This window comes from Hypanus sabinus, chromosome 1 (genome assembly GCF_030144855.1).
Source record: "Hypanus sabinus isolate sHypSab1 chromosome 1, sHypSab1.hap1, whole genome shotgun sequence".
Classification (NCBI taxonomy): Eukaryota; Metazoa; Chordata; class Chondrichthyes; order Myliobatiformes; family Dasyatidae; genus Hypanus; species Hypanus sabinus.
In genome coordinates this window covers 131,878,145-131,894,931 of record NC_082706.1, presented here as the reverse complement: position 1 = coordinate 131,894,931, position 16,787 = coordinate 131,878,145, and the positions used below count along the sequence as shown (strand labels likewise).

Sequence of the window (16,787 nt, the reverse complement as noted above, 5' to 3'; positions counted from 1 at the left end):
GTCAATACCAAAACATTTTGCCAACAGGATCCTGAACCTGGCAGGTTATCACCATTGATATAAGCTTAGCCAGTTCAACTACTCGTATTGTATTAATTCAAAGACAGGCTGGATAATCTACAGCAAAGAGGGGGCTGAAAGAGGAAATGGTAACATAAATTTGATAACTGGTCTCTTTCTAATCCATAAGTATTCTATGCTGTGGCAACTTTTTGAAGAAATGAAGTCCAGATTTTGATGGCCCGTCTAAGTAATTTATCACTAAATGATTACAGTGTGGAGTAAGGTTGTTCAGTTGAGTCCTTCCCAGCTTTAGGTAAAATCAATTCAAACGATTCCACTGCTTACCCTCTGCACAACCCCATACTACCAACCTATCCCTTAAATTCTTTTCTCTTGGGAACTTATCCAACTTTCTTTAGAGCACTACAATTAAATTTATCTTCATCACCCACATTGGTCCATTCCAGGCCCCAACTTACTGTGCTACTTTTTTAAGATTCTCTTGCAAATTGCACTTTGTGCACCTTATATGTTGTTTCTTGACTGCTCTACTTATGGAAGTTTCTCTTCGAGTATGCCCTTCTTGGTGTTAGACACTTTTAAGATTCCCTTTCGATTTAACAGAGTAACATAGCAGAAAGTGTAATGCTATTACAGTGCCAGCGGTCATCGATCACTGCCTGTAAGGAGTTTGTATGTTCTCCCTGTGGCTGTGGGTTTCCTCTCACATTCCAAAGATGTATGGTTAGGATTAGTGAGTTGTGGTAATGCTATGTTGGTGCCAGAAGCGCAGTGACATTTGCGGACTGCCCAGCATAATTCTCACTGATTTAGCACAAATGACAAATTTCACTATGTTTTAGTGTACCACTTACTCAAGATCAACAAGACAAAGGAATCATTTTTAACTCCTGGGGGTGCACATCTTGCACTGCCTCTCATGGGCCCAGAACTCATCCTGCAACAATCAGGAAAGTTCACTAAATGACTACTTTCTGAGGAGACTGAAAAGAGCTGAACGATGCATATAATACCTTTTACCGATGTACAATAGAGAACATCCTAACATGCTGCATCACTGCATGATACAGAAGCTGCACTGCAGCAGACAGGAATGCTTTACAATGGGTATTCAAAACTGTCCAGTGCGTCACTGACTCCAGCCTACCTGTCATCAACGACATACATACAGAAAAGTGCCAGAGAAAAGGCCAGCAATCTCATGAAGGATCTCGCCCATCTACCTTTCTCATGGACTATTTGTTCCGATTCCATCAGGGAGGATGCTATGTATTATCCATGCCAGAACCAGCAGCCTCAAAAGTAGTTACTTTCCCCAATGCTGATATATGCCTCCACCCACTAACCCAACCCACCCCATCCCCCACCACCACGGCATTATTTCCTGTCAGAATCACCTTATGTACAGATGCTCCTGTACCAATCGTCACTTTATGTATGTATAATCAATCTGTATATAAGCTGTCATATGTATTTATATTTTTTTTAGTATTGTGTTCTTCACCTTAGTGTGTTTTTATAGGCTGCATCTGATCTGGGGTAGCAATTATTTTGTTCTCCTCTATAATTGTATACTGGAATTAACATTAAACAATCTTAAGTCTCAATCTCAAAAACATAAAGCTAATCTCTTTAATCTTCAGCTTCTTCTGTTCCAACAGGCAAAACACCAGCTTCTCCAGTCCCTTATTTCTAGGTTCATTTTTGCTAACCCTCAACATTTTCTCTAAAGCCTTTGCATCTTTCCTAACTTGTCCCCAGACTGATTGGAATAGTGCAGCGCAAAATGTTAATTGCTATGTCCTTTGTACTCTCTGTGATACAATAAAGTTAGTTTTTATTTTGAATGTTTTAGCTGTGTACTCCTTTGTTCTCGTCTCTCTCCCTTTCCCTCCTTCAGAGAGAGAATGATTATTCTGTATCTGTAACTGGCAACATTTATGCTTCGAATTTTTGATCTACATAGCAATGAAACATTGATTTCTTCCAGTGATGACTCATGCTCTTGGAACGTCAAGTTGGAAATGAATCATCTCATTTTTTGTTCTTATTTATTTAGGAGCAGATATTGCTAATGTATGCAATGAAGCTGCTTTAATAGCTGCCAGACATCTATCTGAGGCCATTGTACAGAAGCATTTTGAACAGGCCATTGAGCGGGTAATAGGAGGTAAGGTATATAAATGTTTAAAACAAGAAGTGATATACTAGCAAGAGCTGAGATTTCAGTGATTGGAATTTCACTGAATTGTACAATCAGTTGGAAGGATGTACATTAGCAGTGAAATTTCATTCACACTAATTAGTTACATTAAAGAAACGTAATGCATTTTGCTGAGATTTTTTACTTAATCCCATTTCAAGCTGTAAGGCTGCTGGTCAGTGCTCATTTGTTGCAGGCATGGTGGAATAATAAGAAGAAGGTGGTAATATAGCCGATCCTAAGCAAGTAATATTTTTGATGAACAGTTCGAAGTGATAGTGTGTAAAATCAAAACATTCTTATTCTATCCATTGTAACTTCATGATAAGATTCCCCACATCCCTGTTTCTAACTCTTGCTTAAGCCCTAGAAGGTTAGTCCCTGTACATTCGGGCACTTGCTGGTAGGTAGCTGTAGAGTGGTGCTTCCACAGGCATGCAAGTTATTTACCAGTCACTTGACGCATTCAATCTCATGCTGCTGCAGTTGGAAGTACTCACCTGCTCCTAAGGGTTGATAATCATGCCAGTGTCGAAGAAGAACTGATGAGCTGCCTCAAAGGCTATCACCCAGTGGCCCTCTCATCTACTGTGATGAAGTGCTTTGAGAGGTTAGTCATAGCTAGAATCAACTCCTGCCTAAGCAAATACCTGGACCTGCTACAATTTACCTATGTCACAATAGGTCTACACCAGATGCAATCTCACTGGTTCTTCACGTGGCCTTCGATCACCTGAACAATAGTATTATCTGCATCAGTTTGTTTATTGACTTCAGCTCAGTGTTCAACACAATCATACTCTCAGTTCTAATCAACATGCTCCAAAATCTGAGCCTCTGTACCTCCTACAGCAACTGGATCCATGACTTTCTCACTGGGAGACCAGTCTGGATCGGAATTAACATCTCCACCTTGCTGATGGTCAACATTGGTGCACCTCAAGGATGTGTGCTTAGTCCACAGCTCTGCTCTACACCAGAATTGTGAGGCTAGGACACATCAAATGCTGTCTTTAAAATTGCTGACAACACACCTATAGTCAACAGAACTTCAGATGGTGCTGAAGAGGTGTACAAAAGTAAGATAGATCAGCTGGTTTGGTGGGTATTGCAGCAACAATCTTGAACTCAATGTCAGTAAGACCAAAGAATTGATTGTGGACTTCAGGAAGTTGAGGGAACATGTACCAGTCCTCATCGAGGGATCAGAAACAGTTTCAAGTTCCCGAGTGTCGGCATTTCTGAGAGTTATCCTGGGCTTAATATATTGATGCAATTACAAAGAAAGCACAAGAAAGGCTATACTTAGGAATTTGTGGAGAATTGGTATGTCTTCAAAGATGCTCATAAATTTCTAATATGTACCATGGAGAGCAATCTAACTGATTTCATCAAGGTCTAGTATGGAGAGGCCACTGTACAGGAATGGAAAAAGCTGCAGAAAGTTATAAACTCATCCACTTCCATCATGGGTACTAGACTCCCTAGCATTGAGAACATTTAAAAGGTAATGCCTCAAAAGGTGGCATCCATTATTAAGACCCTCATGACCCAGGATATGCCCTCTTCTCATTGCCACCATCAATGAGGAAATACAAGAGCATGAAGACACACTCAAAGTTTCAGAAACAGCTTCGTCCCTCCACCCCTATCCCACTGCAACCCACCCCTCACCATTAGATTTCTGACAGGCCAATGAATCCATGAACAAACCCTCAGTCTTTTTTTCATCTCCTTTTATGCTACTTATATTAAAAATTAAATTTGTATTTGTAATTGTTTTTATTATTATTTATTGCAATGTACTGTTTCTGCAAAACAACACATTTCATGGCATATGCCAGTGATATTAAACCCGATTCTAAGTAGCAGAAGAAGCTTTGTGTGGAATAATGAAAACAAAAATGGTTTTTTTATTTTCTAACTATAAAACATACAGGTACAAACCATATTTCAGGAACATTAACCAAAATTTTATTGTAATATTGTAAGTGCTTCATTAGAATTTGTATGGGAGGTGTGGGTCTAGTATTTGTGGGAGTGATGCACATTGAACTGTTGCAATCCACTTTGAGAAGTTATTTTTTATGATTTGATATTATTGGATTAGAATCCTGAACCTACCTTAGATAATAACAGAAGCTTGCAGACGCTGGAAATCACATGGAAGTTAAAATTGCAAGTACTGCAAGACAGTTGCATGAAGCCACATAACAAGCATGTATGAGAAATTGTTAGAACAGGAAGATCCTTTTGGTAAACAGGATTTAAAACATCTGCAGCCATGACTTTACACAAAAGAATAGAGTGGACAGGAAAACAGTCAACATAATAATAAATTCCAAGGAATCTGTGATAATTAATGGTTTTGAAAGTTGTTGGTTTTTGGCAAGCAGAAATGAAAGCTCAAATCTGATTAAGCAGAACAGGCCTAAATGTTCAGCACAATTATAAAGCTAACAGCTGCTGTCTTGTAGATCTGGTAACCTGGGTTTGATGCTGGCCTCTGGAACCCTCTGTAGACTTTGCACCTTTTTCCCCTTTGGCTGCTTGGGTTTCCTGCCAGGTGCTTCAGTTTCCTTCCCCAGCCCAAAGGGGTGTGGGCTGTTTAGTTAATTGTCTTCTGTAAATTATGCCTAGTGTCAATGTGAGTAATGGAATCTAAGGGAGTTAATGGGACTGTGGTGAAAATAGATTATGGGGGGGAGGGAATTAATAAAGAAATATAATGTGTCTATTGAGTTGGCATAGACTCAATATCATAAGGAATGATAGAAAAATGCAGATAGTCTGGAGAAGTAGTAAAACGGAATTCATCAAAGGCTGGCAGTCCAATCAGTAACTCTTATCAGAGGACCCTTTACTCAATAATCAACTCACTTTATCACCTCTCTGGTGCACTGACACACACAACCATCATCACTAGAAAGTTAAACCTGATTTTTTAAAAATGAAGGAAATTGAGGAACATGAAAATAGAAAATCTTGGTGAATTGTAAAACATGCTTCCTGGACCAGAACGCCAAATCCTAATGTGGCTGCTTTTGTTCAGGCTAAATTTCAGTTCGGTCTTTTGCACATTACCCTGAAGCACTCACCCTACTTTCCGAGGATTAGCACCTTACTCTTTTGTTGTGTTTTCTGCAGCTTCCTATACTTAATATTGAATAACCTCAACTCTAGTTGAAGAATGTTTGGGTATATTCAAAGGATAGTGGTGTTTCTGTCTCCATCTCTGTGAACCAAACCTTCGGTTCTCAAAGTAAATTGTTATCAAAAATCATGCATATTGCTATATACTATCTTGATATTCAATTTCTTGTAGGCATTTACAGAAAGAAAATACAATAGAATTTTGTGGAAAATATATTATATGAATAGGCAAAGACTGATAAACAACCAAAGTGCAAAAGAAGACAAACTTTGCAAATAAAAATAATACTGAAAACATGATTTGTAAAGAGTCCTTGAAAGCAAGTCTAGGTAGTAGAATCAGTTAAGAGTGATGGTACTGTAATTGAAATTATCCACACTAGTTCAAGAGCTTGATGTTTGAAAGGCAATAACTGTTCTTGAATCTGGTGGTGTGAGACCTAAGGTTCTGTATTTCCTGTGCAAGGGTAACAGCGAGAAGAAGGCATAACCTGGATGGTGGGGGTAATTGGTACTGCTTTCTGGTGGCAACACTCCTTGTAAATGCAGTCATTGGTGGGGAGAGCTTTTGCCTGTGAGGGACTTGGCTGTGTCCACCTTTGATACAAGGTATAGGAGCCCAACATATGGCAATTTATTGACGCCAAACAGCAGTTCATGTTTGATGTGGTGTGCAGCTAAAGGTGGCAAACTTAGTATTCTGATTGAAAGTAGATGTTTTTCTAAAACACAAGTAATCTGATACTTTCTGGATTTAATTATCTTACTGTTGCAATTTGAGCATTTATCAAGAATATTTGCATGTTTAGTCTATTGTTTTTCTGGCAGAGTGTCAAGTCCTAGATATTGCACAGTGAATTTTTGGACTTCCTTGCTCCCTACTCTTTTAAATTAGGATTGGAAAAGAAAACTCAGATTCTGCAGCCAGAAGAGAAGAAAACAGTGGCATATCATGAGGCAGGTCATGCTGTGGCTGGTTGGTTCCTGGAGCATGCTGACCCTTTGTTGAAGGTAAGATAAGCCAGTATATTACGGTAAATTCTGGAGATTTATCCAGTGTTGAGCCATGCTTCTGAAGCTGCAGAGATAGCTGTAATATAGGAGGCTGGTGTGAATCAGACTGCGTTGCTCACTTGCCAATTTTGTAACCACTGTCATACATTGCAATGGTAGAGAGATATATATATACTTCTCTCAGAGCTGATGGTAGTTGTATTGTGCAGATCAACTAATTACTAATTTGCCAATAATAATTTGCTAGAGGGAGATCTTGATAGCAAGTTGAAGCCATATTTTATTGCTCTTATTGTACACAGTACAGAGTCCAAAAGTGGGGCATATAGTTGAAGATCTGAGGGGCCAGCCTTTAGTGTGATACAGCATTTAATATTAATTAAATAGTTGGGCTTTCTTTTCTTGTTGCAATGCCTCCAATGAACTGAGCAATTTTAAAATTATGTAAGGAACCTTAACAGCAGTAAACTGTCAAAAGGTCATTAGCAACACACACAAAATGCTGGTGGAACGCAGCAGGCCAGGCAGCATCTATAGGGAGAAGCACTTCGACGTTTCGGGCCGAGACCCTTCGTCAGGACTAACTGAAAGGAAAGATAATAAGAGGTTTGAAAGTAGGAGGGGGAGGGGGAAATGCGAAATGATAGGAGAAGACCGGAGGGGGTGGGATGAAGCTGAGAGCTGGAAAGGTGATTGGCAAAGGGATACAGAGCTGGAGAAGGGAAAGGATCATGGGACAGGAGGCCTAGGGAGAAAGAAAGGGGGAGGGGAGCACCAGAGGGAGATGGAGAACAGGCAGAGTGATGGGCAGAGAGAGAGAAAAAAAGAGGAGGGGGGAAGAAAAACTAAATATACCAGGAATGGGGTAAGAAGGGGAGGAGGGGCACTAACAGAAGTTAGAGAAGTCAATGTTTATGCCATCAGGTTGGAGACTACCCAGACGGTATATAAAGTGTTGTTCCTCCAACCTGAGTGTGGCTTCATCTTGACAGTAGAGGAGGCCATGGATAGACATATCAGAATGTTTGTCTTAAAGGTTCTTAAATCCTTTAAACTTGCCCAACAGCATAGACAGTGCCTTCGTGTGAGATCTCATTAGAAAGATGGTGAGGTGTTGATTGCATTGTGCTGAAGTAACACTGTATGCTTAAGTATCCGGTATGGGACGTAAATCCAGAACTTCTTGATCTGAATGCTACTTCTGAGCCAGGTTAATGCAGAGTTTCAATAAAAGCCTGTTTTATAATGTTTTATCAAATCTCTGGGTGCCTGTTTATAACAATTTCCAAAGGTGTGGGCTTTGACACCTCATTTTACTTGGGACTTCTATTCAATGTATTTCCTCTGTAAAGCATTCCTATTAGCTGGAGCTTTATACTTTGGTATGAATGATGTGCTAGGGAATATAAAACACATGCAATGAACAGTAAGTAAGATCATCAGTGATTTGGCATAAGAAATATAATTCGTAGGGAGGTCATCTAGAACTTCGTCCATTGCAGGAGTTTTGGCTGCTTGTGCAAGATTCCTAATTCTGTATGGCCATTCAGGACATACCAAAATTGTTTCTCAGGTTGTTTCCAGAGGTGGCACTTGGGTGCAGAGAAATTTCTGACTTTGTTCATAATTTTCTCACAGTACAACCTCTTGAGCATTTGTGTGGTGCCTTTTAGGTGCTGACGGTGATCTTATAGCACTTATGAGCCAGTATGGATTGTTTAAGTCCAGACATTCTAGTTTTGTAGGAATGCAAGGCAGTAAATATGCATGCAAAATGAATTTTGAGCCTTCCTTTTGGATTTTTTTTAAAGGTGTCCATCATCCCTCGTGGAAAAGGACTTGGTTATGCTCAATATTTACCCAAAGAGCAGTACCTCTACAGCAAGGAGCAGCTTCATGATCGTATGTGTATGACACTGGGAGGACGAGTTTCAGAACAAATCTTTTTTGGTAAGATTACCACAGGTGCACAAGATGATTTAAAGAAGGTTACCCAAAGTGCTTATGCCCAGGTATGTTGGTGCTTCAAGCACTTTTTGTGAAAATATTATTCTGCTCCTGTTTACTCAATAATGCTTTTGCTAAATAAATTGGAAACCAAGTATATATAAAATGCCATGTATGTGTCTGAATAGATAATTAGGTTGAATATGGCCTGCTCTGTACAGTAACAATAAGTGACTTGATCCTTATCTGCTGCAAACTGGCTCCTGTCATCTTTGAATTCAGTGTTTGGCTGATGATATGATCATACTGATCAATCTCAGGTTAATGGATAAAGTAAAGATTAAAAAAAAATCTTCATGCCAGTGATCTTATGAATTTGATTCAGATTAATGACCCAACCGAAGAGAGGATGAAGTCCTTTCTCTCTGGCAGTCCCTGAAAATCAATATGAGATTTCCATAAAGACCTGGAATAATCAGTTTTACACTTACACAGAACCCAATACAAATATCCAACTTCGACGAGCTCTGTACCAGGCAACCTTGTATTCACTTTTCACTTCCACTCACTCTGTTGCATAATACTAAATGTTTCCCACAACTCAGTATTCCATCTTTTTAACCTTGTACTGACAGTCATTGCACTCAACAAAATTATTTTGTTTGCCATTTTGCTTTATTATGCATTCTAATTTTTACTTTGAAATGTGTGCATATTTTCCATATAACATAACGAAAAGCTTGTGTGAAACACTGAGTATTCTTTACAAGGTATATTCCATTCTTGGGTTATAAATTTCTTCCTTTTGGACACCCTAGTGTATAAAGTTCCCATAATATTAAAGTCTAAGTCTGACATACATTCATTCCTATGTATAGCAAAGCTAGTTTCCCCTCTCTATTTTTAATCATTGTTTTTTCTCATTAGTCTTGTATATTGTTGATGCTATTTATTGCAGTACTGCAGGTGGAGATACAATATTGAGTAATTTTTATCCACTTTCGACCTTGTGGTCAAAATCAACATTTGGATGTCTATAAAAGCAAAACCATTCATTGCATGGAGATGGTTGATGTAGAATTGTATTATTATTATTTACTAAATTGGTTAAGTCATTATTAACCTGGAACAGTCACATTCTAGCTGAGGCTAGAAAATCAACTGCAAAATACAGAAGAATGCAGCATGGAAAGAGACCCTTTGGTTCATAATGTCTGTGCTGAGCATGATACCAAACTAAATTAATCCCTTCTGCCTGCGTGTGATCCATATCCTCCATTCTTTGCATTTTAACTTCCCTATTTAAAGCCTCTTGGAAGCTTCTAGAAACAAAGAATGGTGCTGGGGAAGTGGAATTGGTGAATAAAACTTACTGGGTGGGGAATGTTTGAAAAATACACCTTGAGTTGGTAGTTTGAACTTCAGCTTCAGTGACATACACTAACATGTTAATTTTACATGGTCCCACTAGATTGTTCAGTTTGGTATGAATGAAAAGGTGGGGCAAGTGTCCTTTGACTTCCCACGACAAGGTGAGATGACTTTAGAAAAACCATACAGTGAGGAGACAGCCCAACTAATAGATGAAGAAGTACGATCACTCATCAATTCTGCATACGAGAAGACTTTGAAACTTCTGACAGAAAAGAAAGAAGAAGTTGAGAAGGTTAGAAAATTTCAATCTCCAAAAAATATTATTTACAGTTATGAATATACCTTTGCATGTGCTGCTATCTTGATCCTTTACAAATGCAAAGATCTCTGAAATGGAAGGGGATGTCAGAAGGGTTGTTCTACAATTTCCCACTGAACCAGGAACATCACCATCTGAGTTTCCTTAGTGGATCTCTATAAAATGCGCTTAAAGTTGAATCCACTAACACAAAAACATCTGCACTTAGGTTGGAGGGCACACAGACTAGTGGATTTGCTTTCCACTTTTGAAACTAATAGGGATGGCCCAAGCTTTAGACTCTCAAACCTGCAGAGGTACTTCAGTGTTATCACATTTGCATTTGCATTATTTTTCAGTCTGCCTACAGCCAAAATCATTTGATTTTGCTGAATTCATATTATGTAAAGAATTTAATACCTATAAAGGTAGTTGGATCTTGATACTCATTAGCACACAGAGATATAGTGGAGCCTGGCTAAGTCCTATTTTCAGTCCATTATCCACATTACATTAACATCAGATGAAAGATGAAAAACTCAGCGTTTTATTGTTGGTCCTTTATCTGTACTGAGGTGTGTTATGTTTGGTTCAGGCTTTGTTACAATGCCTTCCATGTACTCCATTTCTATTTCTTAATTCAGATGATGCAAAACGATAGCACAAAATTGGCTTATGTTTGGAGGAACATCTTCATTAGGCATCGAGTAGTTGTTTGCAGTGCCTACATTTATTGTCTATCCTTAATTGCCCCTGCGAAATTGATGATGAGCCATCTTGATCTGTTGCAGTGCTGTTGAGGGTACTCCCCACAGTGTTACTGTGCAGTGAATTCATGGAATAAGACCCAGTGATAGATTTCCAGTTGTGAATAGTGTACTACTTGGAGGGAAACTCAGGCCCCATGTATGTTCTCCCCTTGAGCAGCTTGGTAAAAATCAAGGGTTTGAGAGTTTCTGTTAGAATAAATCGCCTATTTTGGAAATGGTACGGACTGCTGGAACAATTGTACAAAAATCGAGTAGCGAAAGAATGTTTTGGGTGATGGATGTGGTTTTAGTCTACTTCATTAAACACTGTCAGCATAGCTTTCCTTTACATATATTTATGATATTTGGCTCAACTACTATTGAGTGTAATGTGTTCCAGCTCCATTTTCTGCATAATCAGTTTTCCCACAGTGTTTGTTAGTGATTATCTTCTATTTTGCTAGCTCTGCTTTAATTTTCCTCCACATTGGGGTGTATTTTCTCAATTTCTGTCCCATTCTAGCACTAGAAATCTATCAATTCACCATTAGCATTTTTGAGAAATATGACAGCATTTTCTACTGAGGAATTCTTGTGTCAAGCTGTCATTTGTGCCACATTTCAGGTTGCCCAGCGACTGTTGGAAAAGGAGGTACTTGACAAGGCAGACATGGTTGAGCTCCTGGGGCCTAGACCCTTTGCTGAAAAATCAACATATGAGGAGTTTGTAGAAGGGACAGGAAGCCTTGATGAAGACACTTCTCTACCTGAGGGCCTCAAGGATTGGAACAAGGAAGTTGAAAATGGGAAAAAGAAACAACAGAAATTGCAGAATGTGTCATCGGAAGAGTGCCAAACTATGTGAGAATAATTATCCAGCTATGTGTATTTGAAATTGAAATCCCACAATGGAAAATTATGCTTCCTTGTCTATGTTCAGACTTGTGGATTAATCATTTTAACATCCTTATCTGGTTCACCAGCTTAGCTGTGCACATTCATTGCACTTTACAAGTAATTTCTGTTAGTCTGACCAGTGTCAAAATGAATATGAAGCAAAAATAACAATATGTTCCAAGGCCTTGTGTATATTTTGACAGAGTGCTGATTGTCTTCAGTGTTGGGAAACTTCCCATCTCTGCCTCTACAGCCTATAACAGAATAAACTTTTATTTATGAGACAGTTTTGTCATGCGTTTGAAGATGAAAAGTGACATCTGCTGAGTGATCTGGAGCAGGATGGTTAAGATGCACAACTGTGATGACTTGATTCTGCTTACAGTTGAAGTCTCTAAAGATACTGAAAGCATGATTGTAATTAATTTATGTAAATAATGTTTATTTTGAAACTTGTGTGTACAAAAATAAAAAGTAAAATATTGATTTATTTTTAATTAGTTTTGGGCTGGTCCCCCAGAATAATTTAAAAGGAACGGCCTTGACTTTCACAATTAATTCCTGCTGTAGTAATACATAATGCTTCAATCCATCTTCAAAATTTGATCTGAAATTCAAAAGGACATAAGTTCTGAAATAGATTTAACTTTCATGAAATGATTGTCACTGTTGCCTGATGACATTTGCAACTGCTGGGCTATTGATTTCTTGATGTCTTAAACTCAAGATTAATTGTTCCTCCAATTCGCTGATTTCCAGTGGAGGTCTGCATCTGAGTAAAATTTGGTCTTGACATGCGGTCAACCCAACCAAGTTGGTTCTGATCCTACACAAGCACTTGCTATCTACTGTACTGAACCCTGACTTTCTGCATACCTGCCCTGCCCTGCCCATACCTCTGTGCTCATTTTCTGTTAACTCTGGTTTGTAGTGTAGCCAGAAATTATCAGAACTCAAAACTTGTATATACTACCTGGTATCAATTGAGGTTTCACATGTTTCAAAACACTGGTTCATTACAATATAGTTCTGGCCCAATTAATATGTTTGAGAATATTGTTTTATTACAAAATAGATGTCAACAAAATAGAGAGAGTACAGAGGAGATTTACTAGAATGTTACCTGGGTTTCAGCACCTAAGTTACAGAGAAAGGTTGAACAGGTTAGGTCTTTATTCTTTGGAGCATAGAAGGTTGAGGGGGAACTTGATAGAGATATTTAAAATTATGAGGGGGATAGATAGAGTTGACATGGGTAGGCTTTTTCCATTGAGAGTAGTGGAGATTCAAACAAGAGGACATGAGTTGAGAGTTAAGGGGCAAAAGTTTAGGGGTAACACGAAGGGGAACTTCTTTACTCAGAGAGTGGTAGCTGTGTGGAACAAGCTTCCAGTAGAAGTGGTAGAGGCAGGCTTGATTTTGTAATTTTTTTAAAAAATTGGATAGGTATATGGACAGGAAAGGAATGGAGGGTTATGGGCTGAGTGCAGGTCGGTGGGACTAGGAGGTGAAAGTAAGCGTTCAGCATGGACTAGAAGGGCCGAGATGGCCTGTTTCCAAGCTGTAATTGTTATATGGTTATATTAAGCAATGAAGAGGAACAAAGTAGTTTACTCTGTTAAAGTAAACACAACTTGTACTGTACATCATTTTTGTTAGTGTGGCAACAGCAAATGTAAGAGTCTTCAATTGCTTTGGGCATGATTCATGACTACAGTTGAAAAGGAAGATCTCTTAATCAAAGAAACAAACAGTTCTTCAGCAGTGTTCTTGCATTTTTTCTGTTAAAGGGGATTCCTGGTGACAGCAAATTGAACGTGGTGCCACTCTCAGTTCCGGTCTTCGCAATCTCTTTTTAATCACATGAGTAAACAGTGACAAGTCCCTCTTGTCATGTAACAATCACTTGACAGAAAGCTTTAGTCGAACTGTTGACCACATTCTTAACATATTTACCATTAGTTTTTGAGTCTTAACCCTGCATTTAAATGTTTCCATATTTCTACCTCATCTGACACCAGCCCCTAAAATCAGCAAATACTTTCTCCTTGACTTTTTCCTTGACCTTCTCAGCTCATGCAACTAAAGAAGAGTATTTAATGAGTGCAGTCAGCCCTCCTTATCTGCAAATTCCACATGCGCGAATTCAACCAACTGCAAATCGCAGAAACTCAGAAGTGCTCTTCCAGCGCTTGTTGTTTGAGCATGTACAGACTTTTTTTCTTGTCATTATTCCATAAACAATGCAGTATAACAAATATTTTACATAGCATTTACATTGTATTAGGTATTGTAAGTAACCTTTAAGATTACTGAGATGATTAAAAGTATACGGGAGGATGTGCATGGGTTATCGTGGGTCAGGATCGAAAAAAATCGGAAGTTCTCTTACCAAGTAAGTCGGAACAGGTACATCCGGTATTATTTAGTGTCAGTCAAATGTTTGTCTTAGTATATAGTATATATTTTACCTTTCTATGCATATAAAACACTTAACGTATGTTTCAGCACCGGGCAATCCAGTGATCGCTCCCGAGTGCGGTATCCACGGTGCCAGGTCGATGTGGAGGATCAAAAATCCAAAACCCCAAAACCCAATAATTAAACCACTGTATTGCTTAGTAATAATTGTAGCTTTCATTGGGGCAGAGCCTTTCTCACTTTAACCTTTAAAATTGTTCTGATCGTTGACCGACATAGCCTAACACATTTCCAATGACCGATGGCGTTTCACCTCTTTCCGATCGCTTTATTATTTCCACTTTATTTTCAATTGTGATCATGATTACTTTCGTGAACAGAAACACTGTGGATTCAGAGCTCCAGTGCTGGGTCCTACAGTTCACTGCATTAAGACAGGTTGAATAAGGGACTTGAGCATCCGCAAATTTTGGTATCCGTGAGGGGTCCCGGAACCAATCCCTCGCGGATAAGGAGGGCCGACTGTATTTAATCTGCTCTCATTGTCAGTACATATTGCTAGCAGTACTATGTACTTACAGCTGTTACATATGCATAAGTACTGATTAATTTCTTAAGATCCACGTCTTTACAAATTGGGTAGGTGCATACTAATGCCATTAGAAATGGATCATTGTCTCAAGAACCATATGTTCCTTTGCAGATGCTGGAACTGTGTGGTGTGTGTGTGTAAATGCTTCTGGGAATTATACTCTTCGGTCAGCATATAAATAATACAGCAGTTGTTTTATATGGATTCACACTGTCACAAGGATCAAGTGAGGGTAGTAATAAAAGTGGAGGATATCAAAGGTAAAAATGAGAGAAGTGTTTATATGGAATAGCCTTGAGCCAACAAAAGGAGTTGTAACTAAAGTCATAATATACCATGACAAAATTGGTTGGATACTGGAGACTAGAAGCATTCAGGAGAAAGATCAATGGTAGAATTGTGCAAATTTCAACGTTGAAATAAAATTCCTATAAATTCAGTTAGACTTCTGACTGATTTTCATAGATTAAACTAGGACCCTCATGGTTTATGCTACTGTTGATAGTTGTAACCAATGCCAGAGCAATAGATTGTTTCCCTTAAAGTTGTGTGAGCATACAGATTTACCCCAGAATAGAAAACTAACCCAATGGTTTGATGCATAAAATTAAAGGGACAGTGAGTCAGTAACTTAGGCTTATGATGAAAGCAAAATCATGTATATGCAGGACTTCTGAAAATATTACTGAATGGAAGTACAAATTGTTTCTCAACAAAGTTATTGCCTGAGCTGTAAATTTCAGTATTTGCTGCTTTTATTTGGGATTATGACAATAAAGTAATGAGTTAATGCAGTGTTGGTTTGTGTGGAAATGATAATCCAAGAAGTTAATTGGAGAATTCGGCAGTGGTGAAATCTGATGCTGGTCATAAAGTTGAGCTGAAATGGGTATCAGGTTAAAGATCTTTTTACCACCAGGAGAGGTAAGAGGATTAAGAAGTCAGTGCAGGGTTCCCCTTAGTAGCAGCCAGGCTGGAGACTCTGGGGTGGCTCTGAGGCTGAACAGGGAGGGGTATAGTCAGGCAATGCGGTAGTTATAGGGGACTCCAGAAGACATGGGAGCAGAATTAGGCATTCAGCCGATGGAGTCTACTCCACCATTCCATCATGGCTGAACCCAGATCCCATTCTACCCCATACACCTAATTTCTCGCCATATCCTTTGATGCCCTGACCGATCAGGAACCTATCAAGTTTGCCTTAAATATACCCATGGACATAGCCTCCACTGCAGTCTGTGACAGAGCATTCCACAGATTCATTACTCTCTGGCTAAACAAATTCTTCCTTATCTCTGTTCTAAAAGGTTGCTCCCTCAGTTTTGAGACTGCACCCTCTATTTCTGGATACCCCCATCATAGGAAACATCCTCTCCACATCCACCCTATCTAGTCATTTCAACATTTGGTAGATTTCAATGAGATCCCCCCTGTATTCTTCTAAATTCCAGTGAGTACAGACCCAAAGCTGGTAAATGCCCCTCAAATGTTAACCATTTCATTCCTGGAATCATCCTTGTGAACCTTCTCTGGACCCTCTCCAATGACAACACATGCTTTCTGAGATAGGGGGCCCAAAACTGTTGACAATACTCCAAGTGTGGCCTGACTAGTGACTTAAAAAGGCTCAGCAGTATATCCTTGCTTTTATATTCTATTCCCCTTGAAATAAATGCCAACATTGCATTTGCCTTCTTTACCACAGATTCAACCTGTAAGTTAACCTTCTGGGAGTCTTGCACAAGGACTCCCAAGTCCCTCTGCACCTCTGATATTTGAACATTCTCTCCATTTACATAATAGTCTGCACTATTGTTCCTTTTACCAAAATGCATCATCATACATTTCCTAATACTGTATTCCATCTGTCATCTTTTTGGCCATTCTTCCAATTTGTCTAAGTCCTGCTGTAATCACATTGTTCCTCAACACTACCTACCCCTGCACCTAACTTTGTATCATCCGCAATTTTGCCACAAAGTAACAATCCCAATACTGACCCCTCAGGAACATCATTAGTCACTGGCAGCCAACCAAAAAAGGTCCTCTTCATGCACACTCACTGCCTCTTGCTTGTCAGCCATTCCTCTATCCATGTCAGTATCTACTGTATCG

At 39.0% G+C, this 16,787-nt stretch overlaps 1 protein-coding gene across 2 annotated transcripts in view; it reads left to right on the top strand.

Annotated features, from left to right (window-relative positions):
* The window catches only part of afg3l2 (AFG3-like AAA ATPase 2), a 79,576-nt gene extending 67,433 nt beyond the window's left edge, over positions 1-12,143 (top strand). For both annotated transcript variants that reach the window (XM_059976497.1, XM_059976503.1), the window contains 5 exons: positions 2,084-2,194; positions 6,276-6,391; positions 8,206-8,406; positions 9,813-10,007; positions 11,388-12,143. In XM_059976497.1, coding sequence (XP_059832480.1) covers positions 2,084-2,194; positions 6,276-6,391; positions 8,206-8,406; positions 9,813-10,007; positions 11,388-11,627 — 863 coding nt within the window. In that variant the 3' untranslated portion in view covers positions 11,628-12,143. The remainder of the gene's footprint in view (positions 1-2,083; positions 2,195-6,275; positions 6,392-8,205; positions 8,407-9,812; positions 10,008-11,387) is intronic.
* Positions 12,144-16,787: the final 4,644 nt, after the last annotated feature.